At 38.6% G+C, this 24,676-nt stretch overlaps 2 protein-coding genes across 2 annotated transcripts; one reads left to right on the top strand and one right to left on the bottom strand.

Annotated features, from left to right (window-relative positions):
- Positions 1–4: 4 nt before the first annotated feature.
- Positions 5–19,509, bottom strand: gfm2 (GTP dependent ribosome recycling factor mitochondrial 2). Its single transcript, XM_022193082.2, has 20 exons — positions 19,192–19,509; positions 19,020–19,104; positions 16,969–17,014; positions 16,790–16,887; positions 16,586–16,711; positions 16,413–16,501; positions 16,235–16,323; positions 16,077–16,137; positions 12,633–12,818; positions 12,448–12,528; positions 12,206–12,354; positions 10,635–10,775; positions 10,424–10,523; positions 8,970–9,156; positions 8,032–8,108; positions 7,813–7,951; positions 7,540–7,725; positions 1,681–1,796; positions 1,415–1,597; positions 5–359 (listed from the first exon to the last, which is right to left on the bottom strand). The coding sequence occupies exons 1-20, from the start codon at positions 19,231–19,233 to the stop codon at positions 231–233; spliced, it is 2,310 nt and encodes a 769-aa protein (XP_022048774.1). The 5' UTR covers positions 19,234–19,509; the 3' UTR covers positions 5–230.
- Positions 19,510–19,722: 213 nt separating this feature from the next.
- nsa2 (NSA2 ribosome biogenesis homolog (S. cerevisiae)) lies at positions 19,723–22,629 on the top strand. The gene is made up of 6 exons (XM_022193083.2): positions 19,723–19,880; positions 20,840–21,027; positions 21,134–21,284; positions 21,434–21,613; positions 21,741–21,933; positions 22,333–22,629. The coding sequence occupies exons 1-6, from the start codon at positions 19,878–19,880 to the stop codon at positions 22,398–22,400; spliced, it is 783 nt and encodes a 260-aa protein (XP_022048775.1). The 5' UTR covers positions 19,723–19,877; the 3' UTR covers positions 22,401–22,629.
- Positions 22,630–24,676: the final 2,047 nt, after the last annotated feature.

Genomic DNA, 24,676 nt, shown 5'->3' with positions numbered 1-24,676 from the left:
ATGATGTAGTTGGTTGCATTTTTATTTTGTTTTCAGCAAAGAACATGGGACACAATTCATATTGCCATCTGTAACTGGAAATGGATATTTACACTGCAAGTAGCATTTTACTCAGGAAAACTTATCATTAGTAACATCTGTTTGATACAGTAAGTCCTGGAGAAGTGTCATGTCTCAGTTGCAGAAGGCCTCCGGTGCTGAACAGGTGTTGGTGGGGGGGGGGAAAGGAATCACAGCAGACCAGCCATTCTTTTAAGGAGAGTGCTCTGTTCCTGAAGGTTCATGGCCTCGTAAGCGTCCAACTCCAGGGAGAAGGTGGCGTTGCCAGATGTTACTGTTCGGAGGACGGTAGAGTAGCCCTATGTAGGAAAAGGGATTGGATTATTGTATCTACAACAAGTGCTAATGCAAAGGCAGCTTAGTTTTCTTGAGCTCACTGAAGACATAATGTCAGTCGAGGTATGAAAAGTCAAGCTGTCAGGGATGTCAGGCCTGCACTGTAAGTAAGTGGAGCTGCAGACGACCGCCTCTGTTTAGTGATGCTTGCATCAGAACAACACTTAAAATGTGTGGTTTCCAAAACTGGGCCTTGGTCAAAACCACAAAAAATGTACGGAGTAGACAGAGGAAACAATCACCTGAGCAACACTGTTATTTCTTATGTTGCTTGACTACTTAAAAAAAACTCATGATCTTTAACAAACAACGCAACCTTGTGCACTTCGAGCCATGTAGGAAACTGAGGTAGAAGGAAAAAGACATAAGCAAAGCAGTGCACTTCAACATAGGGAGGAATGTTTAGAGCTGTACGATGGGGAAACAAAACAAGTGCTGCATATGAAGCTAACTCTTGAGGTCCATCTACATCTGAACAACAAACGACACTCAATTTGAAGCCAAAGGTATACACACTTTGGGCGGAGACAACAGATAGTTCAAATGAGACACAAATTAAGCCACACTCATCAAACCAAAACAACCAAACAGGAAGAAGTCTACAACATTCACTTACCAGCCACTTAGAGTGCTGTTTTGATATTCTTGCCCTGTCAGTTTAACACCTTTTCACACCTCGACTCAGCAGACATGGATGACTCATATAATGGCCCGGCAGGAAAGTGACTCACATGTGACCTCAGCAGCTCTTAAGGTGCTAAAAACCCAACATTACTCCCCAACATTCAGCACTGAAAAATTTCAGGGGCATGAAACATCTTCAATAACCTCAGGCGAGTCCAGTCGTTTTCTCACTTAGATGTTCCATGAGCGCTATGACTAAGAATCTTTACAGGCAGATTTGAATAGTAAATAATTTTCTGATTGGCAATTGAAACTAAAATATACAGTATATATATATATATATATATATATATATATATATATATATATATATTTTACTTGAGTATCATCTCACCATCATCTCAGCCAGGGGCACGGTTGCAAGCAGCACCTTGTTGTCATGACGACTCTGGATATCTCTGACTGTTCCTCGTCTTTGGGCTAAGTCCCCCAGCACCGAGCTGAGGTGTTCCTCTCCCACAGTCACCTCCAGTGACATGACTGGCTCCAGGACCTGCCCTCCTGCCAGCCTCAGGGCCTGCATCCAAACAAACAGAGCTGCGGTTCTTCTGTTGACAATGCTGCCGTTTACAGTTACAGCAGTAACCGAGAACTGCTTACCTTCAGCATGCAGCGAGACACACAGGCTGACACCATGGCAGCAGACGTTCCTGGCTCAACTGTAACACCCTGGATCAGTGTAGATATACCCTGTACAGGGTAGCCTAGGAGAGGACCTGAGGGAAGATGCAAACATTGAAAACTTTTGTTAGTTCTTTATTTTACAGGGTAAAATCAGTTGAGAACAATTTCTCATGACATACTAAACTGTGACATTTTGATCACTTTTGGATGACATGCTAAACTATAACGTTTTGGTCACATTTTGGACGACATACTAAACTGTGACATTTTGATCACATTTTGGACCACATGCTAAACTGTGACGTTTTGGTCACATTTTGGACCACATGCTAAACTATGACATTTTGGTCACATTTTGGACGACATACTAAACTATGACATTTTGGACCACATACTAAACTATGACGTTTTGGTCACATTTTGGACCACATGCTAAACTATGACGTTTTGGTCAAATTTTGGACCACATGCTAAACTATGACGTTTTGGTCACATTTTGGACCACATGCTAAACTATGAAGTTTTGGTCACATTTTGGACGACATACTAACCTGTGACGTTTTGGTCACATTTTGGATCACATACTAAACTATGATGTTTTGGTCACATTTTGGACCACATACTAAACTATGACATTTTGGACGACATACTAAACTATGACATTTTGATCACATTTTGGACCACATGCTAAACTGTGACGTTTTGGTCACATTTTGGACCACATACTAAACTATGACATTTTGGACGACATACTAAACTATGACATTTTGATCACATTTTGGACCACATGCTAAACTATGACGTTTTGGTCACATTTTGGACGACATGCTAAACTATGACGTTTTGGTCACCTTTTGGACCACATACTAAACTATGACGTTTTGGTCACATTTTGGACGACATACTAACCTATGACATTTTGATCACATTTTGGACGACATACTAAACTATGACATTTTGGTCACATTTTGGACCACATACTAACCTATGACATTTTGATCACATTTTGGACGACATACTAAACTATGACGTTTTGGTCAAATTTTGGACCACATACTAAACTATGACGTTTTGGTCACATTTTGGACCACATACTAAACTATGACATTTTGATCACATTTTGGACGACATACTAAACTATGACATTTTGGACCACATACTAAACTATGACGTTTTGGTCACATTTTGGACCACATGCTAAACTATGACGTTTTGGTCAAATTTTGGACCACATGCTAAACTATGACGTTTTGGTCACATTTTGGACCACATGCTAAACTATGAAGTTTTGGTCACATTTTGGACGACATACTAACCTGTGACGTTTTGGTCACATTTTGGATCACATACTAAACTATGACGTTTTGGTCACATTTTGGACCACATACTAAACTAGGACATTTTGGACGACATACTAAACTATGACATTTTGATCACATTTTGGACCACATGCTAAACTGTGACGTTTTGGTCACATTTTGGACCACATACTAAACTATGACATTTTGGACGACATACTAAACTATGACGTTTTGGTCAAATTTTGGACCACATGCTAAACTATGACGTTTTGGTCACATTTTGGACCACATGCTAAACTATGAAGTTTTGGTCACATTTTGGACGACATACTAACCTGTGACGTTTTGGTCACATTTTGGATCACATACTAAACTATGATGTTTTGGTCACATTTTGGACCACATACTAAACTATGACATTTTGGACGACATACTAAACTATGACATTTTGATCACATTTTGGACCACATGCTAAACTGTGACGTTTTGGTCACATTTTGGACCACATACTAAACTATGACATTTTGGACGACATACTAAACTATGACATTTTGATCACATTTTGGACCACATGCTAAACTATGACGTTTTGGTCACATTTTGGACGACATGCTAAACTATGACGTTTTGGTCACCTTTTGGACCACATACTAAACTATGACGTTTTGGTCACATTTTGGACGACATACTAACCTATGACGTTTTGGTCAAATTTTGGACCACATACTAAACTATGACGTTTTGGTCACATTTTGGACCACATACTAAACTATGACATTTTGATCACATTTTGGACGACATACTAAACTATGACATTTTGGACCACATACTAAACTATGACGTTTTGGTCACATTTTGGACCACATGCTAAACTATGACGTTTTGGTCAAATTTTGGACCACATGCTAAACTATGACGTTTTGGTCACATTTTGGACCACATGCTAAACTATGAAGTTTTGGTCACATTTTGGACGACATACTAACCTGTGACGTTTTGGTCACATTTTGGATCACATACTAAACTAGGACATTTTGGACGACATACTAAACTATGACATTTTGATCACATTTTGGACCACATGCTAAACTGTGACGTTTTGGTCACATTTTGGACCACATACTAAACTATGACATTTTGGACGACATACTAAACTATGACGTTTTGGTCACATTTTGGACGACATGCTAAACTATGACGTTTTGGTCACATTTTGGACGACATGCTAAACTATGACGTTTTGGTCACCTTTTGGACCACATACTAAACTATGACGTTTTGGTCACATTTTGGACGACATACTAACCTATGACGTTTTGGTCAAATTTTGGACCACATACTAACCTATGACGTTTTGGTCACATTTTGGACCACATACTAAACTATGACATTTTGGACGACATACTAAACTATGACATTTTGATCACATTTTGGACCACATGCTAAACTGTGACGTTTTGGTCACATTTTGGACCACATGCTAAACTATGACGTTTTGGTCACATTTTGGACCACATGCTAAACTATGACGTTTTGGTCACCTTTTGGACCACATACTAAACTATGACGTTTTGGTCACATTTTGGACGACATACTAACCTATGACGTTTTGGTCAAATTTTGGACCACATACTAAACTATGACGTTTTGGTCACATTTTGGACCACATACTAAACTATGACATTTTGGACGACATACTAAACTATGACGTTTTGGTCACATTTTGGACCACATACTAAACTATGACGTTTTGGTCACATTTTGGACGACATACTAAACTATGACGTTTTTGTCACATTTTGGACAACATACTAAACTATGACGTTCTGGTCACATTTTGGACCACATACTAAACTATGACATTTTGGACGACATACTAAACTATGACGTTTTGGTCACATTTTGGACCACATGCTAAACTATGACGTTTTGGTCACATTTTGGACCACACGCTAAACTATGACATTTTGGACGACATACTAAACTATGACGTTTTGGTCACATTTTGGACGACATACTAAACTATGACGTTTTGGTCACATTTTGGACGACATACTAAACTATGACGTTTTGGTCACATTTTGGACGACATACTAAACTATGACGTTTTGGTCACATTTTGGACGACATACTAAACTATGACGTTTTGGTCACATTTTGGACGACATGCTAAACTATGACGTTTTGATCACATTTTGGACGACATACTAAACTATGACGTTTTGGTCACATTTTGGACGACATACTAAACTATGACGTTTTGATCACATTTTGGACGACATACTAAACTATGACGTTTTGGTCACATTTTGGACGACATACTAAACTATGACGTTTTGGTCACATTTTGGACCACATGCTAAACTATGACGTTTTGGTCACATTTTGGACCACATGCTAAACTATGACGTTTTGGTCACATTTTGGACCACATGCTAAACTATGACGTTTTGGTCACATTTTGGACCACATGCTAAACTATGACGTTTTGGTCACATTTTGGACCACATGCTAAACTATGACATTTTGGTCACATTTTGGACCACATGCTAAACTATGACATTTGGACGACATACTAAACTATGACGTTTTGGTCACATTTTGGACAACATACTAAACTATGACGTTTTGGTCACATTTTGGACCACATACTAAACTATGACATTTTGGACCACATACTAAACTATGACGCTATGATCACATTTTGGACCACATACTAAACTATGACGTTTTGGTGACATTTTGGACCACATACTAAACTATGACGTTTTGGTCACATTTTGGACGACATACTAAACTATGACATTTTGGTCACATTTTGGACGACATACTAACCTGTGATGTTTTGGTCACATTTTGGACAACATACTAAACTATGACGTTTTGGTCACATTTTGGACCACATACTAAACTATGACATTTTGGACGACATACTAAACTATGACGTTTTGATCACATTTTGAACGACATACTAAACTATGACGTTTTGGTCACATTTTGGACCACATACTAAACTATGACGTTTTGGTCACATTTTGGACGACATACTAAACTATGACGTTTTGGTCACATTTTGGACCATATACTAAACTATGACGTTTTGGTCACATTTTGGACAACATACTAAACTATGACGTTTTGGTCACATTTTGGACCACATACTAAACTATGACATTTTGGACGACATACTAAACTATGACGTTTTTGTCACATTTTGGACAACATACTAAACTATGACGTTTTGGTCACATTTTGGACGACATGCTAAACTATGACGTTTTGGTCACATTTTGGACCACATGCTAAACTATGACGTTTTGGTCACATTTTGGACCACATGCTAAACTATGACGTTTTGATCACATTTTGGATGACATACTAAACTATGACGTTTTGGTCACATTTTGGACGACATGCTAAACTATGATGTTTTGGTCACATTTTGGACCACATACTAAACTATGACATTTTAATGACATTTTGGACAACATACTAAACTGTGACTTTTTTTCTAAGTTGTTGTTTGGGCCCTTTTGTTGGTTTAATTCAATAGGTATGTAGAGAGGAAGACAGGAAAGCCATAAGGGCCATGAGCTGGAATCAAACCTGCATCTCTGACACAGTACCGTTTATGAGTCGCCCTCTCAACCAGTTGATCTATCTGCGCCTTTCTTTTACTTATTGAACGACATACTATTCTATGACGTTTTTACTCTATTTTGGACCATATACTAAATTATCATGTTTTTTTTTCAGAATTTTGGATGACATACTAAACTATGAAGTTTTTGTCATATTTTAGACGACATACTAAACCCTCTCAACCAGCTGAGCTACCTGACCACCTTTTTTTCCCCCACTCAGTTTGCGTTCTTGCCTGGTTCTGGGATCTTTCTATGTCCAAAAGTATTTAGGTTAATTGTTGTTTCTAAATTTTCCATAGGTGTGAATGTGTTTGTCTCTATGTGTAGCCCTATGATAGACTGGTGACTTGTTCAGGGTGTTCCCTGCCTTCACCCTATGTCAGCTGGGACAGACTCCAGCCCCTCTGTGACCCTAAAGAGGATTAAGCTGTGTGTAGATACTGGATGTAAATCAAACAGAGTGAAACAATATAATTTCCACCTTTCTCCTGTTTAGACTTCAGGATACTGTATTTGATGATCTTGCAATGTGCTTCTCTTACAAATTAATGTGTGTGTGTGTGTGTGTGTGTGTGTGTGTGTGTGTGTGTGTGTGTGTGTGTGTGTGTGTGTGTGTGTGTGTGTGTGTGTGTGACTGAATCGCCTTGTGATGTATATAGGTCAGGTCTCTTATAAAAAGAGATCTTAATCTCAGTGACTAAATACATTTTACACCCTCATTCCTCGTGAAGTAGGCCAGCTGACTTTCAGAGGGTTAAAGAGTAACTAAGGATGTTTTTCTCCCCTTAACTCTTGTTAAAGGTCATTTATTTAGCTATAACATGGATAGATAAATATATCTTAAGTTTGGTTATTCTGCTCTGAGAAGAAATGAATTTAGTCAGTATTACCTTGAAGATATGAGCTGTGTACTCCATTCTCCACGGCCTCTTTCACTCCTGGTAAAAGCTGTCCCTCTAGTTTTTCTGTGAATGTTATTTCACATGAACCACCCACAGAGGCGATGTCCATGGGCCTGACAGCCAGCTCCACCGTCACTACGTGTCTTCTCTCCCCTACTGTCCGGTCCAGAGTATCTACATCATACAGGAGAAAAGATTTGGACTACAGTTTGTAGCTGAGAAAATGTATTCCAATGTGCACCACTTGAAAAATATTTGTACCTGTAGTGGAGACCTCATTGAGAATGGTCTCTCTGTAAGCCACCTGCAGGGGTCCAAGGTGAGTCTCGATGCCATACTCTCGTCTGATTCGGTCATGGATGATCTCGATGTGCAGCTCTCCCATCCCACACAGAATAGTCTGAGGAGGGGGAGTGAAAGACATTTAGCCAACTCATTCTATAAAGTCGTCTAATGAAAGGAAGTTGATGATCACATTACCTGACCAGAATCAGGGTCAACTCTGACTTTAAGACTGGGGTCTTCTCTCTGGAGGCAGTTGAGTGCATTCTCAAGATCTTTCAAGGAAAAGAAAAAGTTTTCTGTGTGAGTGGAGGCGGCACAAATATTCAGATCTTTTACTTGTGGAAAAGCACTAATAGAGCAATGTAACAATTCTCCATTACAAATAAATGCCTACATTAAAACCCTACTTAAGTAAAAGTACACAAGGATTTGCAAGAAAATAAAGTAAAAATACTTGTTTGGTCCTTCTGACTGAAATATATTATTGCAAAGGACATTACAAGTTTGTCACTAGTGAAGCATCAGCATGTCAGCAGCATGTTACTGTTGTAGCTGCTACAGGTGGAGCTAGTCTGAACGACATAATGTACAGATTTATATGCAGGGACAGCAGACAAATCTGAAAGTTAGTCATGTAGAAAATTTAAGAGGAAAAAATTGCTTCTGATAAACAGATCTGTTTTCAGTTTTTGGATTTTCTCTCCAACATTTAACTTTTGGTGAGATTATAGATCTTAACATTTACTGAAATGGAAAAACAGTCTGGTGCAACAACTTAAAGACACATAGTGAGCTGATGTGAGCCAAAATACACACTACTTTTTGCAAGACATCAGAAGCTTAAAAGGTTGAGAAGCATGGGTTTAATCTTTAATAATATGGTGTTTTTTAAAAAAATACTCATAACTAGGAACTAACTATAGCTGTTTAATAAATATGGTGGAGTAGAAATTACAACACATTTCCTCTGAAATGCAGTATAAAGTAGAATAAAATAGAAATACTTAAGCAAATCACAAATGCCCAAAACTATATTTAAGTACAGCACATGGATGAATGTACTTTATTACTTTCTACCACTGTGTGTGAGTGACCACATGATTGCATGCATAAATACAATCGCTGCTACTGACCGGCCTGTTTGGCCATGCTGGGTGGTTCTATGGTGCAGAAGAAGACTGGATCAGGGACCTCCACTCCTGAAAGGATGATGTCGGCATGTTCTCCTCGCTTCTTTTTCGCCCCACTGTCATTCTGAGCTCGGCGAGCTGCAGCTGCTGCTGACGCTTTGGATGAAACGATGGTATCCCCAGTGACTGTCTTAAGTGAAGACAGAAAACATACAGAACCATTTAGGGGGAAAATCTTCAAACAAGAGATTGATAATATGCTGCCTGTCCGAAAAAAAAGTCCCACACTCTAATATTTCATTGGACCGCCTCTAGCTCTGAGAACGACACATATTCACTGTGGCATCGTTTCCATAAGCTTCTGCAATGTCACAGCATTTATTTCTGTCCAGAGTTGTATTAATTTTCTACCAAAGATTTTATACTGATGATGGGAGAGTTGGACCGCTGCACAAAGTCTTCTCCAGAACATCCCAAAGATTCTCAGTGGGGCTGAGGTCTGGACTCTGTGGAGGTCAATCTATGTGTAAAAATGATGCTCCTGATCCACTCATTCTCAATGTGAGCCCCGTGAATCCTGGCATCGTCATCTTGGAACATGTCCATGTCATCAGGGAATAGAAACTCCACTGATGGAAAGACCTGGTCATTCAGTATAATCAGGTAGTCAGCTGACTTCATTCTTTGGGAACATAATGTTGCTGAACCTGACCAACCCCAGATCATAACCCTAACCCCCACAGGCTTGTAGGCACTAGCCATGAAGAGTTCATCACTTCATCTGCCTCTCTTCTTACCCTGATGCACTCATCACTTTGGAACAGGGTAAATCTGGACTCATCAGATCACATTACCTTCTTCCACTGCTCCAGAGTCCGATCTTTATGCTCCCTAGCAAACTGACGCCTTTGTTTGTGAATAGCGTCGCTGATCAGTGGGGTTTTTTTTTAGAACTACACAGCTGTTCAGCCCCAATCCCTTGAGTTCCCTTCACATTGTGCATGTGTAAATGCTCTTACTTTCACTATTAAACGTAGCCGTGAGTTCTGCTGTTGATTTACGTCGACTATCTAAGAGTTTGTGTCGATCACACTTCTTCCTCAAAGATGATGGGTCACCACTGTGCTTCGGGTTTTAATAATGCATCGGACGATTTTCAACTCAGCTCGATTTTAGTAGGTGCTGACATCTTCATTGTTTTCTTTGCTTAATGCAGACAAATAATTTCACCCTTCTGAAACTAATTAACATCTCTTCCATGACCACAGGATATGTTTTCCAACATAATTGTTGAAGAAATGAGAAGCTCCTCACTGCATCAGCAAGAGCTAAATAATTTGTTGCCGTGTTGTAACTGCAGTGATTATCCAATGGAAGGTTCCTGTTTGCTTAGCTAAATTCAAGTGGCGATTTTTTTTTTTTTTTGGACAGGCAGTGTGTGATGTATTGCAATCTACCTGCTTCAGTCCTACAGTTAATGCGATGTTTCCTGCTGTCATCGAGGGGATTTCTACATGCTGATCAGCAAACGGCACCAGCAGCCTGCTCATCCTCTCACTGCAAACATAAAAGGTTTGACGTACTGTATCCTCATAATGAATACATTATGATACTCCAGTGAGCGTACGGTGTTCAACATTTTTGCACAGATGAAATGAAAACACATACGTGCTGTTCCTATTGATGTTATGGATCGCTGTCTGCGGTTTCAGAGTGCCAGAGTAGATCCTGAGGAACACCAGAGGACCTCGCTGCTTGTCATGCAGAACCTTGAAAGCCAGCGCACATAAATCATCTTTATACCACCGCCTGCAGGATGATAAATGATGAACAGGGCTTCTGGTCAGACAAGAAAGATCAATCATACAGAAAAAAATGTTTTCAGAATTGTATGCTGCAGTCATTGAAGGAAGACTAGAACATAATTAAAATTTTTGCTCGTGTATTATACATCTTCCATTCATTTAGCATCAATGGTGAAGATTTACCTGCTTGAACTAAAGAAAACACTTCGTAACCAGCTCTGCGCTCATTTTCAGATGCATTTATACATGCTACATTCCACGTAAGAAGAAAAACTACTAACAGATGGCAACATCAACTACACAGTAGAGATGCATAAAGATATCAACACCATCATTGGTATCAGTGGATGAAAGCTTTAAAATGAAATATCAACATGAGCTTAAAATGAGCATTTATAAGCAATATAACATGTTTTGCATCTACGTTGAAGTAGTTTTCCTCTCTTTTCCCATGAATGTGTTCATTTGAGAAGCACTATATATATATATATATATATATATATATATATTTTTTTTTTTTTTTTTTTTTTATCTGCCATTACTCATCCTAATGAGCAATGATAATAACATGTTAATTCCACTACAGCAGAAGCTTGATGTTCTCTGCAGTTAGGTGGAAATATATGCGCATATATCAGCAACTGGCCTCCAAAATGAGTTGGAGAATATCAGCATACTGGAAAAAATCCAAAATCATAAATCACTATTACACAGCATGTCAGAGGAATCAAAGTCTGCAACAACAACAAAAAAAACCCAACAACAACCCATAGGAGCCAAAATGAGATAAATGGCTCATCTTCCACTTTGGTCAACTTTGATTTCTGCATTTTTTTCTCTTTAAAATCAAACATTGTGGTTAGCAGATGAAAATTAAGAGATGAATAAGAAATCTTTCATCTGCTACAGTCCATCAGGTTAAGAAAATTAAGATTAAAAGCTACTACTGACAGTTCCCTTTACTTTCCTTTTTCAGGCAGTGGCTCATCGCTGTGGTTGTTTCACCACTTATTTTGCATGCAGTTGAAAAAAGAATGAAAATGAAAAGCAAACAGTACTGAAAATAATACAACTAGCATTCTACCTGGTTTAGAATGAGTCTTTGGGAGGTGACTATGCATGACAGTAAGCGTCATCGATCCACATACAAGAAAACGCAATGAGTCTGTGCTACCTTATTTCACAGGAATCTGTTTATGATAAGCAAAATATTTATATTTCAGTATTGATTACTATTGGGGACTTTCCTTTGGCCCTAGAAAAAATATCTTTGGATGTAACATACATTCCTTGTTGCATGAAAAACCCTGTAAAATATAATCAAGGATGATACTTGGCAATGTAACACTCATTTCTATTAAGCTGGATTTGTTCTTTTACTCAAGTCCTAACAGTTCTGGTCTGAGTTAGTTATAGACTGAAGAGTTTACTCACACCAGGTCATGGTGTCGTTCGTTGGGAGCAGGCAGGTAGGCTGTGATGGCGTCTAAAAGAGGCTGAACACCTTTGTTTCTCAAAGAGCTTCCACAGAGTACTGGGACGCCTTTACGGGCCAGAGTCACCCGACGGATAGCCTCTTGTAGCTGGGGACACATTCAAAGCAGGTAAGTCTGAGCTCACAAGGGCTGCTGGGCTTTACAGGTTTATACTGCAGTACCACACGATGCAATACTTACTTTGATGGAGGGAACAGCATCAAAATTGTCACTAAAATTGGTTAATAACAATTCTGCAAACTCATCATCCAGATCAGCGACCTGCGATTCAAAATAGAAATACTAACTGGAGGAAAGCATCTGGAACATCTGATCACACTTATTGTAAATGCATGAATAGTTGCTGTAAATGTCCTGACAGGTACCTGCTCGATTAAAGCTGTCCTGGCCTCATCGACCACCTGCAGTAGTTCTGGATCATCAGACTGGTCAAGAGCTTTGATCTCAAACGCTCGTCCATCGTCTCTCATAGACTTCAGCTTCCATATGAGCTTCTGGTTGGTCAACAGGTCGACCACACCTGTGAAGTTCTTGCCGCTGCCGACGGGAATCTAAGAAACGGGATTCATGAGACAATTAAAATACAAGGGGACAAAAACTTATTGCATGTTTTATGTACAATTTATACGTAAGGTTGATTTTTCAGTGAAGTCCCCATAAATTATTCTACATAAAACCTATATTTAAACTAACTGGTTCACTATTAAAAGAAAACTTTACTGCTTTTAAACATTAAGTGCTCATGGGTCTTGTAGAGCACTCCGCTAAATGTAAAAATGGTGTAAAGCTGCTTTGTGGCTTCAGAAGGGGGCTGTGTGAAAATGTCTCAAGTGATGACTCAGAGTCATTGCCGGCAGGAAATTCCAAGTTTGAAAATGGAAAAAAAATAATAAAAATTGAGTGTTGGAATCCAGAAGTGAGATTACCAAAGTCGCTTGTCAGTTGTACTTCAGGTTAACAGTTTATGGCTACATGAGCTGCTATAATCAAGAGTGAAATATCAGACAGATATCCGTTTGTGAACTAATAAATTCCACTTTGTTTACCTGTATTCATTCATTCATTCTTGTATTTAAAATCTTAGAGTGCACCTTAAAGGAAAATCTTGATTTTCAATGATTTAACAAAACTATTAAGTCTGGTAATTAACAATGACACAAATAAATGCAACAATAACAGTAAGAACCATTTAAAAATTAACAGCAGGGACAGTTGCACTAAATAACAGCAGCTTGAAAGTCTCTCAGTGGGATTAAGGAGGTCAACTGTAAGTTTTGCTGAATCATGTTCCCTGTATCTGTGGCACAGTAACAAAAAGCTGATCTTATTAACTCTGTATGAGTTTTTGATAATTGCAGGGTGAATCATGTCTGTAAGTGGCTGCCAATATTCTGAGAGCAGGACTGAGAGATGAGGCAGGGAGCTTTAATAAAGAAGCTATAGAGATAAATAAAAACAAATGCTGATTCATCCTTTATGTAAAAGCAGGGAAGCCAGTTTTTATATATATATATATATATAGTAGGCAATTGTGTGTCCTGTAACTATCTCCTGTGATGAATATGAAGACAGACTGAAATACTGCATCTAAAGCTTTAAGCGTGGAGCTGCTCACCCATCCATAAATCCTCATGTCACAGAGCAGAAAGCTGCCTCTGCAATTTTTTTCTTCGTAAATAAAAGAAAACAAGACCTATTTAAAAAAAAAACGGAAACTCAATTTCCATCTCAGCTTTGACAACAGCTCATAAATATAGATTTTCAGTTTTCCACTGAACCAAAAGTGGAGACATTTTTCCATATACTTGCCATTTTAAAAAGCTAAATTTAAACAGAATTCTTTCATCTAAGAAATGTTGCAAAGGTCAGACCTTCTGCAGCTCAGAATGTTGCTGTTTACACGACTGTACTATTGTTTGGACTGGATAACCTAGGCTGTCCACAGGAAAACTACACTTTTTTCAGAATGCTGTTCAATTCAGAACCACTGGAGGTCACTAGAGCGCCTTCATCTCAGACCAAGGTGTGTCGGCCATACATTCCCCATTCTTTTGCTTTCATCAAAAAGGCTGTGTACATGAGAGCAAACACACACAAAAAAACTTGCCACAACCAATAGGCCCTGCCAGCATTGTTAGCAAATTTTTGTCAACTCGAGTAACATTAGCCAATGTTTGTTTTTAAGAAGTGTCGGATCAGAGCAGACCTGTCTGTGGAGACAGGGACACGGGGACTAGAACAAATACAAGCAGACAAGGAGAGAGAATCCTCAAACACTGAGCTGAAATTACGCAATAAATAAGGATAATAACATAAAAAATTAAAAAAATAGATTTTTAGGGTCCCCAGGTAAATGTTAGATTGGCATTTCACTTTGCAATGAATTGCGGGAATATGCTTCTGATGAATTTATGAAAGCAGGTCAACAGTTTCAAAGGGAGGGACTCACATGCACAAACATGCACACAATTTTGGACCAGCTACTGTAGTGTAATATTTTTTTGGGTACGGTATGCTAAAAGTACAAGATAACTATGGCAAATGCTGTTAGACTAAAGACCAAAAATAAAACAGATGTACTCAAAACATAATGGTATAAACTTAAGGTATTATAACTTTTAACATGTATTGGAATAATATGCATGAAATCGATCACAAAATAATGAGGGTAAGATGTGGAGCAAAACGTTTGAACACGTCTGGGCATGTTCTCTGTAAAAGATGACCTAATGATAACTTAATGCGCATGTCTTCTATACAGTGATCTAGGGGTGAAATATGATAACCTGATGTCATGACCTGACCAATGGATTTAGAAAAGTATAATGTCGTCAAAACTGTCACTCTATCATACACCCTATAGGCGTGACCAACTTTCACAGCATAAAAGATGGTGCACGGCTCAGTATCTTCAGTTCTTCTTGGATTTTTTTTGTCAATAAATACATCCTGTTGCCCTCCGAATGCTGACTTCTCTTGGTGATTTTTTTGAAGATCTTTAAGGAAACTTTTTAGATATTTGAACATGGTTAAGTCATAGACTCTGGCCATGATTTGTAACTTAGTTTACACTTCATCACTACCAAAACACAGAATAGAGACATTCAGATTACAACACACACAAGGGGAGTGTGACTTCATTCTCGGCTAAGGATGCCATTACTCCACTACATGCTTTAAATAGAAAAAGTTGCTTGCTACTATACTGAGACTACATTTATATTTAAAATGTTGCATGTCACATTTTTAAATAAACTGAAGAGAACGGATCATATTACCCTACTGCCTAAGACACTTGGTCACCCGTAGCTTTGAGAAGTTCTTTCGCTTGTTTGTAAAGCTTTAAATAACCCAGCTCTTCCCAGAGATTTTTTCATTTAATGATCACTAGCGCCCTCTACTGTTTTCTTTTATCATTCCTGTGTGTCTGATGAAGGTACCAGTGAAACCACCTTGTGTTTTTACTAAACTGTGGAATACACTGCCACCCGATATTAAAAACTAAGCTTGCTCAACATTTTATAGACCCTCATTGAATCTGGCTTTTAATTTAATGTTATAGACTAATGCTGTAACTTTAGTTTTCAAATTCTAAATTTAGTTTCTTATAAATCCCAAGCATTTATCCAGACTTCCTGATTTGTTTCTGGAATAAAACTGAAGTAGAATGCTCAATAGTGAATCATTAATCGATCACTTCTGTTAAAATGTTATTAAGCACAGTTATTGTAAAGTACGGACTTCAATGGCATGTAATAGTTACCCTTCATCAACAGATACACTTTATTGTGCTATTTTAAAACTCCTACCTGCAGCAGGACTGGATTGGCTTTCAGTTTCTGCTTTATGCTCTCAATGGAGAAACTTAAGCTGTGAGAAAAAGAAAATGAAGGACAGTTCGGATTTCAATTTTGCAAAGGAGAGTAAACAAAACTTGCTGTAAAAGGTGAGGTGTTGGGTCACTCACTTTGCAGCAGGCTTATCCATCTTATTCAGGAAGCAGACACAGGGGACGTGGTGCTTCTCTGCTTGTCTCCACACGGTCAGAGTCTGGGCCTGTTTGTGTTTTAAAGGCACCAGAAGCAACCAATTACACGATGAATTCCTAAAGGAAGAACGAGGCAGATTTAAATCAGTGCGCTAACCTCAACGCCAGCAGATGCATCGAACACTGCGACAGCCCCATCAAGAACACGAAGCGCCCGCTCCACCTCCAGAGTGAAGTCAACATGTCCTGTAACCACAAAGACAGTCTTATTCCAGCAGCTGATCGTTCTCGTTTCTTTTGGGATGTTCTATTCAACAAAGTATTTTTTACCTGGGGTGTCTATGAGGTTTATTCTGTGACTTTTCCAATCAAACGTGACTGCAGCTGACTGGATGGTGATGCCACGCTCCCTCTCTTGAGCCATGAAATCTGTGACTGTATCCCCGTCATCTACATCTAAAGGCAACAGCGACATAAACAAACATGTAAGTTATAAGTAATAAACAGTGTTAATGTGGTGATTTCCCCACATACCTCCTAATGCCCTTGTATATCCAGAGTAATAAAGCATCCTCTCTGTGGTTGTGGTCTTTCCAGCGTCAATGTGAGCCATAATGCCGATGTTTCGGATCCTGCAGATGCATTCCACAGGTTAGCAGAAATCCTAGAATAACATCTAGATTATGATCTGGATTTAGAAAGCAAATACTTACTTGGATATATCAGGGTTGACCACAGCACGCAGAGATTTGACATCATCTGTAACAGTGAACATGACATTTATTTAAAAACGATTTGAATTAAGTTATGATGCCATGCAGGAGTCTCTATTGCTGACAGTGTTGTGTAGTGTCGTACTGATTAAGGATGAAATCATTTAGCCAACAAAATGTCACAAATAATAACGAAAGTTAAAGCTTAAAGCCACACTTTGTGAACTGCTAACAGTGGTAGCAAAAGTTTGGTGAAAACTTCTGTTGCTGTGAATAATTATATAAGTTATACAGCCATGGCCATAAGTTTGGACACAAGTACCATGACGCTTGTGAATCTTAGAAAATACCACAAAATTGTCACTTACAATACAGTACACAACTCCTGAGAATTATATTAAGTTTCATATTTTAAAAAAAAACATCAAAAGAGTTTGGTGTCATTTTGTTATTCTTACCAAATTCGGTTGTAAAAGTACTGCATTTTTTTTTGTTATTTTCTTCTAATATTATGTTTTGGGAACAAAGTTGTTCCAATTGTTGGAATTTATTGATATTATATCCCTTGTTGATTTGTTGACTAATTAAACTGGTGCTGTCAAAAAAATATTAGTTATGTTCTGTAATAGACATCAAAACAGACATAGTAAGTCATGCTGTGTCCAAACTTATGGCCATGGCTGTATAAATACAAGATTAACTGATCTTCCAAAAAACTAAAATTTAAAGATAAAACACTTCAGTATCGATATTTTAAGCAAGACGTATGTGCTACGTTTGTCTTGTACAAAGAGTGAAAACATTTTAAAAAAGGCCCCATGAAGTTTGGTTTATTCAGTCATTGCTATGAAAGGGTAGTGACGCAGTTTCAAAGCTTTATAAATCCTCAGACCCCCAACAATCCAGCAGCCTTGGGTTCATCTACTCTAAAACTAAGAAAATTTAAATAATTGATGCCCACAAAGCAGGAGAAGACTAGCAAAATAATAATCCATTTTTGTGTAAGAATTTCTTCTGTTCATCATTCAATTAAAAAGCCACAAATGTAAAAGTCTGTTGCCAGAAGTTTAGGCTTCCTGTTTGGGCCTGACCTGAGTTTCATACCCCACATCAACAAAGTCTTTTTTTCTACCATTTATATTCCACAAAAATCCTTCTCCTGCCTCCAACTGGTCCAGAACCCAGCAGCTAGGCTTCTCACTGTTTTTAACAGACAACAGCGCATCTCCCCTGTTCTAGCTTCCCTCCACTGGCTCCCTGTTCATTTTAGAACTGATTTTAAGATTTTACTGATCACTTTTAAAGCTTGCCAGGGCCTTGCCACTGGCTGTATTTTAGACATGCTAACCCCATACGTCCCCTCGCGCAGCCTTAGATCCTCGAGTGGGTCCCTACTAGTCGTTCCAAAGTCGAGGCTTAAATCCAAGGGTGATCGGGACTTCTCCATCAGGAAACCCTCGGCTTTGGAAGAATCAGTAGATTCTTTTAAATCACTTCTTAAAACCCACTTTTATAGACTTGCCTTTAAGTAAAGTTCTCTTATATCACTACGTTCTACCTGTCAAAGCACTTTGTAAATGTTCGTCTGAAAGGTGCGAAACAATTAAAGTTATTATTATTATTAAAAAATGGCAGTTATTAGGAGTTGTGGGTGTCAAATTGAGATCTGGAAGACCAAGAAAACTTTCAGACAGGGCTGCTCGTAGGATTTGCTAGACAAGCAAAGAAAAAAACACAAATTGTGCAGCAACATCTTCACTTATATGAGCTTTAGGTCAGCATTGGCAGTTTGCATATGAATAGCTAAACAAGCCATAGGCACATTTGTCCACATCGGTAAAGGTATGTTTGGAGAAAAATAGAAAGGAGAAATTTATGAGGTGAACATGTCTGAAAAAAGTACACAATCATCTGTAAATCGTGAACATCGCTATCATTGAAACTGCATTTAACAATTCTTTGCCAACACTGGAAGAGTTCGTTTGTTTTTGCATGACTAATAAATCAATTACAAATCAGTTAATTTACGTGTTATCATGAAAACAAGATACCTGGAAGAACGCTGTAGTGTCTCTTCAGATGACAGCTCAGTCTACACCTGCAGCCCTGTAGCCCTGCAGTTAACAAATACCTCCCCTGGGAACAACAACCCAGTTAGGAAGTCAACATGGAATTTACAGAATTTAATACTGACAACACATATTTTAGAAACATGACACTTACCCAAATCATCTTGCTAAAAGTCTGCAAGGCTCTCACAGACATCTCTAATCTTTTCTTATCTCCCAAGCTCCTTCCTTAGGATGACATAAGCTTCACTCATACTGGAGGAACAGAAGAAGGACTGGACGGAGCAATGTCAGCTCATTTCTTATTATTCACCACAACACGAAAACAAATGGAATCACGCAGGCTTCCGTTTTAATTATCAGCTAGTCTGATACGGAATTTATACACAACGGAAAGCATTTACTCGCCCCGATGAACAGTGTCATTTTGCCGACACTCAAAAGTCACGCTTTAAGGTACAACCTCAAAATACGTCCCTTGGACACAATCGTTTATGCCATGTATAGTTCCGAGTATGATAGCAAATTCGTTTCCTTATGAATCTAATCTAAATCACTTTATATACTGACATAAATTATATTTACGTCAATTTTCTTGAATTTAAATGTGCAATGTATGCTTATTTATTGGTAAACTTTATAAAAACCAAAGCCGTCCATGTTAGAGCAACGGACATCCGGTTACCAACTGATTGTCGTACTTCCTCTAAGTATCGGCTACGGGGAAAACAACACCTGAAGATCCCGAGCCTGAAGCAAAAACACCAAATACTCTGTGTTTTCACCAGCTGTTACCACCTACAGCGTATTCACAGCAACACCTAACTCCACCCACACAAAATGGTGAGAAAACAACCCGTTTTAATTGTATTATTTGGCTTGTATTGCGCAGTTTAACGCGTTAGCATATCGTGCTGGCGTTAGCTTCGGTTTACATGTGGCGGAGTGACGTGTGGCTGTGCTCGGGTGTTATTGTGAGAGACCGTTTTAACGTTAGACTACATCCGAAATTCAATACTTCATGATCTTAAAATTACTTTATAGATACCCACAATATCACTCTTTTTCTCCATGACTGTAAAAAAATGTCTCAATAGCTGGCCATAGAGTTCCACTGACAGCTGTTGCTGAACATAAAAGTTGGCCTGTTTGCAATCCATTTCGGGTCCCCATAAGTTTTTGATGTCAGAACGTTGAATTTCTTGTGATATTGTCAAAAACCTTTAAATATTACATAACTGTGTGTGTATTTTTTTTTTTTATCACACTGACATGTCCAGACATGTTATGCAGTAGTACGACGCTGTACTGTAAATGCACTGCTGGTGTGAATCTAATCCATCTGGCTGGGCAAGAGAGATATTATGTCCCGTTTTGTACGTGTTATTGACATTTTTTTTGTAATTAACAACAGTAGTAACGTTATTTATATAGCTACACTTTCTACAACAAGGGTATACAAAGGGTTTTGAGAATTCGATGTACAAGAAGCAAATAGCAAAACTCCCACATGTAAAAATTATTAAATGCAAACAATGTCATAAAATCAGTAATTACAAAGGAATAATAAAAAGTCTAACCAATTCTAGAAAAAAAACATTGTCTACAAAGTAATTTACAAAGAGTCACTGAATCCAGGAGTCTTAACTCTTCAGGCAGGTTGGCTGTAATTTCTATAATAGTTTGCCACAGAAAGAAAGGAGTGACCTATTCAATTCAGTAATAAACTAAACTATATTTTGCTCTGTTTTCACTTTGTAATGTAGTTTAATTGAATTCCTTGTTTGTGTTTCCTTTTGTAGCCTCAGAACGAGCACATTGAGTTGCACCGCAAGCGGCATGGCTACCGCCTGGACCATCATGAAAAGAAAAGGAAGAAGGAGAGCCGTGAGGCTCACGAGCGGTCCCACAAAGCCAGGAAGATGATCGGTTTGAAGGCCAAACTGTACCACAAACAGAGACACGCAGAGAAGATCCAGATGAAGAAGACGTGAGTGTAGAGGGGAAAAAAACTGGTTATTTTTTTCTAAATGTTGGTTATTTGAAAATACAAACACAGAAACTATACCATAATTCTGACTTCCGTGTTTTCACAGCATCAAAATGCACGAACAGAGAAAGACGAAACAGAAGAATGATGATAAGACCCCAGAGGGAGCAGTGCCAGCCTACCTGTTGGACAGAGAGGGACAGTCCCGCGCTAAAGTTCTCTCCAACATGATCAAACAGAAGAGGAAAGAGAAGGCTGTAAGTATTAGGTGCATTAGCTGAAATCTGCACATCAGTAGCAGCTACAGTAAAAATCATGTCTTTCGGGGATTTATATGATGTTAGTTTTATAGCTATGTGGAAATAACACCACTGGTTTGTAAACATGAATGTAATTTTATCTGTAGGGAAAATGGGAGGTGCCTCTGCCAAAGGTGCGCGCTCAAGGTGAGACAGAAGTACTTAAAGTCATCAGAACAGGAAAGAGACAAAAGAAAGCCTGGAAGAGAATGGTCACAAAAGTTTGCTTTGTTGGCGACGGCTTCACCCGCAAACCTCCAAAATATGAACGTTTCATCAGACCCATGGTAAGACCACAGTATCGTTGGAGTTTAAATGCTTCGTATGTCATGTTATTACATTCTGGATGTTAAATGATCTGTAACACCATTCCTAAAATCTAAACTGACCTCTGTCTCCTCATTCTATTTCCAGGGTTTGCGTTTTAAGAAGGCTCATGTCACACATCCAGAGCTGAAAGCCACATTCTGCCTTCCCATTCTCGGAGTAAAGAAGAACCCTTCGTCACCTCTCTACACCTCTCTGGGAGTGATTACAAAAGGAACAGTCGTGGAGGTCAATGTCAGCGAGCTGGGTCTGGTTACACAAGGAGGAAAAGTTGTCTGGGGTGAGTCCACAATTCTGTGTGATTCCATAGAGCCACTGGTTAGTTCATTTAATTACCTATTTTGGAAATAATTCAGATTGATCTGTAAACAATAAATCTCTCTTCCACTGTCAGTTTAAAGGGTAATGAGACTGATTAGTACAGCTACACATTTTGGGATAAACCTGGAAAAGTGTACATTACAAACAGTATTTGTTGTAAGCTGGCTCTTAGTTTGTACCAGAGCCCAGATAGCGGTGAAAAACATCAGCTTGGAAAATAATGCTTTCTCTAGTGATCTCATCAATGTCTAGTCAAGTAATAAAAATGATATAGGCCTCTCAAAATGTAATATTTAGTGTAAACATTATATAGAGGATAAACCTGTAACTCGGATGTCTTCATGATTTTAATTTCCAGGTAAATACGCCCAGGTGACGAATAACCCAGAGAACGATGGCTGCATTAATGCAGTTCTACTGGTATAAGACTCTCAGCCTGCCTGGTACCGCTGCCCAGTAACTCTTAATTTATATTAAGAGTGTAGATTACATCAAAGATGCGGGCAACCAGTGGCCTTCAATTCACCAGACTGTCATGAAGATCGCTGATGCCATGCTTGGAAACGTTTTTTGTAACAAAAAGGACACTCAAGGAAGAAGTTGGGGGGGATTACTGTGTTAAACTTGATATAAATAAACTTGATATGATGACGTATTTTTTTTCTTACTTTTGCACTTCACTTACTAATGGCTTTTCCACGAAGTCAACTTATAGCTCATGTAAATCACTTCACGTCTCCATCAGTGCACATGGACACAGGCCCAATGCATCAAGCATAGATCTAACAAGCCTTGTTCACAGCAATAGATTAACACATTAAATTATGTAGACAAAATCATCATGAACAAAGCAAAAGTAAATCTTATTTATCATGTAGAGAAACATACAATACAATGACTGAACAGTAAATTAGTTCAAGAGTTTCTATTATTAATTTAGGATTAGGACACATTGTAAGAAGAGCTTCTCCTTTCAGACCAAACAAGCTTAGATGTGAGGAACTTGAAATTCAGTGGTCTGTGGTTGATGAGTCTGACACTAACTCAGCATCAGGTCCTGACAGCCAAGTAGATTTATTTTCACGGACTCACATCCCTCTAGTTGAAGTCACGAGTGAAAATCTTTAAAGCATTTTCCCCTATTATCTTTCCACATTGGCATTTTATATTTGTATTCAAACCTGTTCTCAGCTCCACTGCATCCAACATCCACATTTGGCTTTAAAGTTCTTCAAAACCAAGCAGAGCTAGGGGCCACAGAGGCTGTAAAGAGGGTGAAGGACCAGAGGAAACATTTGGTATCTATAAATTCCTTTAAGAGAAGAGTCTTATCCAGAGTGGAAAAACAGAAACATGAAATCAAAAAGCTCCCTGAGGGGATGACCGTATGGCACAAAGCATTACCTCATGCTGTCAGAATAATACAGAAACATCTGAGATTGAGTTTTCAGATGTATCAGATCATGTAATGTCCAGGTCAAAGTATTTATTGACCATTTATCGGGCATTAAAGGTCACTGAAGCCAAAGCTTTTGACACAGTTCAAACTCCCTGAATATATAATCTAGGTCAAGGGTCAAGTCTAAGTCAGGTTCACCATTCCTGAATGAGAAATGTCAAATCTGATCCAGCCCACTATCAAATGCAAAGAAAAAAACCCAACAGAAACTCTACATCTTGGAACAAGTAAAAAAAAAAAAAACAGTCAAGAAGATTCTACTCGTACAATTTTACACATTATCCTATGACTTTCGATTTACTGTTTGTAATAGAACCGCTTTTAAGAAATCAATAAAACTAATGGACAGAATCGTCACCCACAGCTTTAAAGATCAAAGGCTTCAAACTTCCCCACACTGGATGCCATGTAGACACAACACAGCATCTCACAGCCTGTATCGTTTAGCTTCAACAATCCATGTTAAAAGTGATTTCTAGCATGTTGGACCAAAAAAGACAAAGTGAAATTCTCATATGTGAAAGTAAAAACCTTGAGTAATGTCAGGGAAACTTCACATTGCACAAGGAGGCTGTAAAAGAGCAGAGGAAGTGGAGGGTGTGATGTTGACGGACTGCAGTGGTGAGAGTTGTACCGACTCATCTGCATATAAATAACAGAGACAATCCTCCAAATACTGTGTACGTGTGTCTATGCTGTTCTCCAATATTAGCTCACTATAACTCAGTTATTTAACACGACAATTTTGGGATTTGGCCCCACAGCTTGGCAGAAGAACACCCTCTTTAACATTAAGTCTGACTTGTCTTTGTTTTCCTGGTGCCACTGGGTCCAGGCTGCTCTGTTATTGAAGGGAGAAAGGGGCAGGAAGCAGCTCACAATGCATTTGTTAGTACTGAAAACACAGGACATGTGCAGCAGCAAGATAAAACTTGCTGACTTCTTTGAGTATTTCAGATCTGAAATACAACAAATTCGTGGAACAGGCCTCAGACCTGGAGTCAGGCAAAGAACAAATCTAAAGTAGGCACAGTATTTGAGGTCTACAATCAAATTATAGGTAAATGTGTTTCTAAATGTAGTGACTGAAGCACATGAAACGGGGCAGCCACATTTTGAAATGCGATTTTATGATCTGGAATGAATGCATTGCAATTTGAGTTTTACAGTACATATGCAAACAATCTTCCCTGCTCAATACAGCATGTATCCAGATGGCTTTTGGTTTCACAACAAACACGTT

Source organism: Acanthochromis polyacanthus, chromosome 18 (genome assembly GCF_021347895.1).
Source record: "Acanthochromis polyacanthus isolate Apoly-LR-REF ecotype Palm Island chromosome 18, KAUST_Apoly_ChrSc, whole genome shotgun sequence".
Lineage (NCBI taxonomy): Eukaryota > Metazoa > Chordata > Actinopteri > Pomacentridae > Acanthochromis > Acanthochromis polyacanthus.
This window is presented reverse-complemented; position numbering and strand designations above follow the sequence as displayed.

Coding starts and splice junctions, on each gene's coding strand:
- gfm2 (XM_022193082.2), bottom strand. CDS start 19,233: ATGTCTGTGAGAGCCTTGCAGACTTTTAGCAAGATGATTTGG. Junction 19,105..19,191: donor CTTTTAGCAAGATGATTTGG/GTAAGTGTCATG, acceptor TGTTGTTCCCAG/GGGAGGTATTTGTTAACTGC. Junction 10,776..12,205: donor GAACGACACCATGACCTGGT/GTGAGTAAACTC, acceptor ATCATCCTGCAG/GCGGTGGTATAAAGATGATT.
- nsa2 (XM_022193083.2), top strand. Junction 21,285..21,433: donor AGAAGAGGAAAGAGAAGGCT/GTAAGTATTAGG, acceptor TTTTATCTGTAG/GGAAAATGGGAGGTGCCTCT. Junction 21,614..21,740: donor AACGTTTCATCAGACCCATG/GTAAGACCACAG, acceptor TTCTATTTCCAG/GGTTTGCGTTTTAAGAAGGC.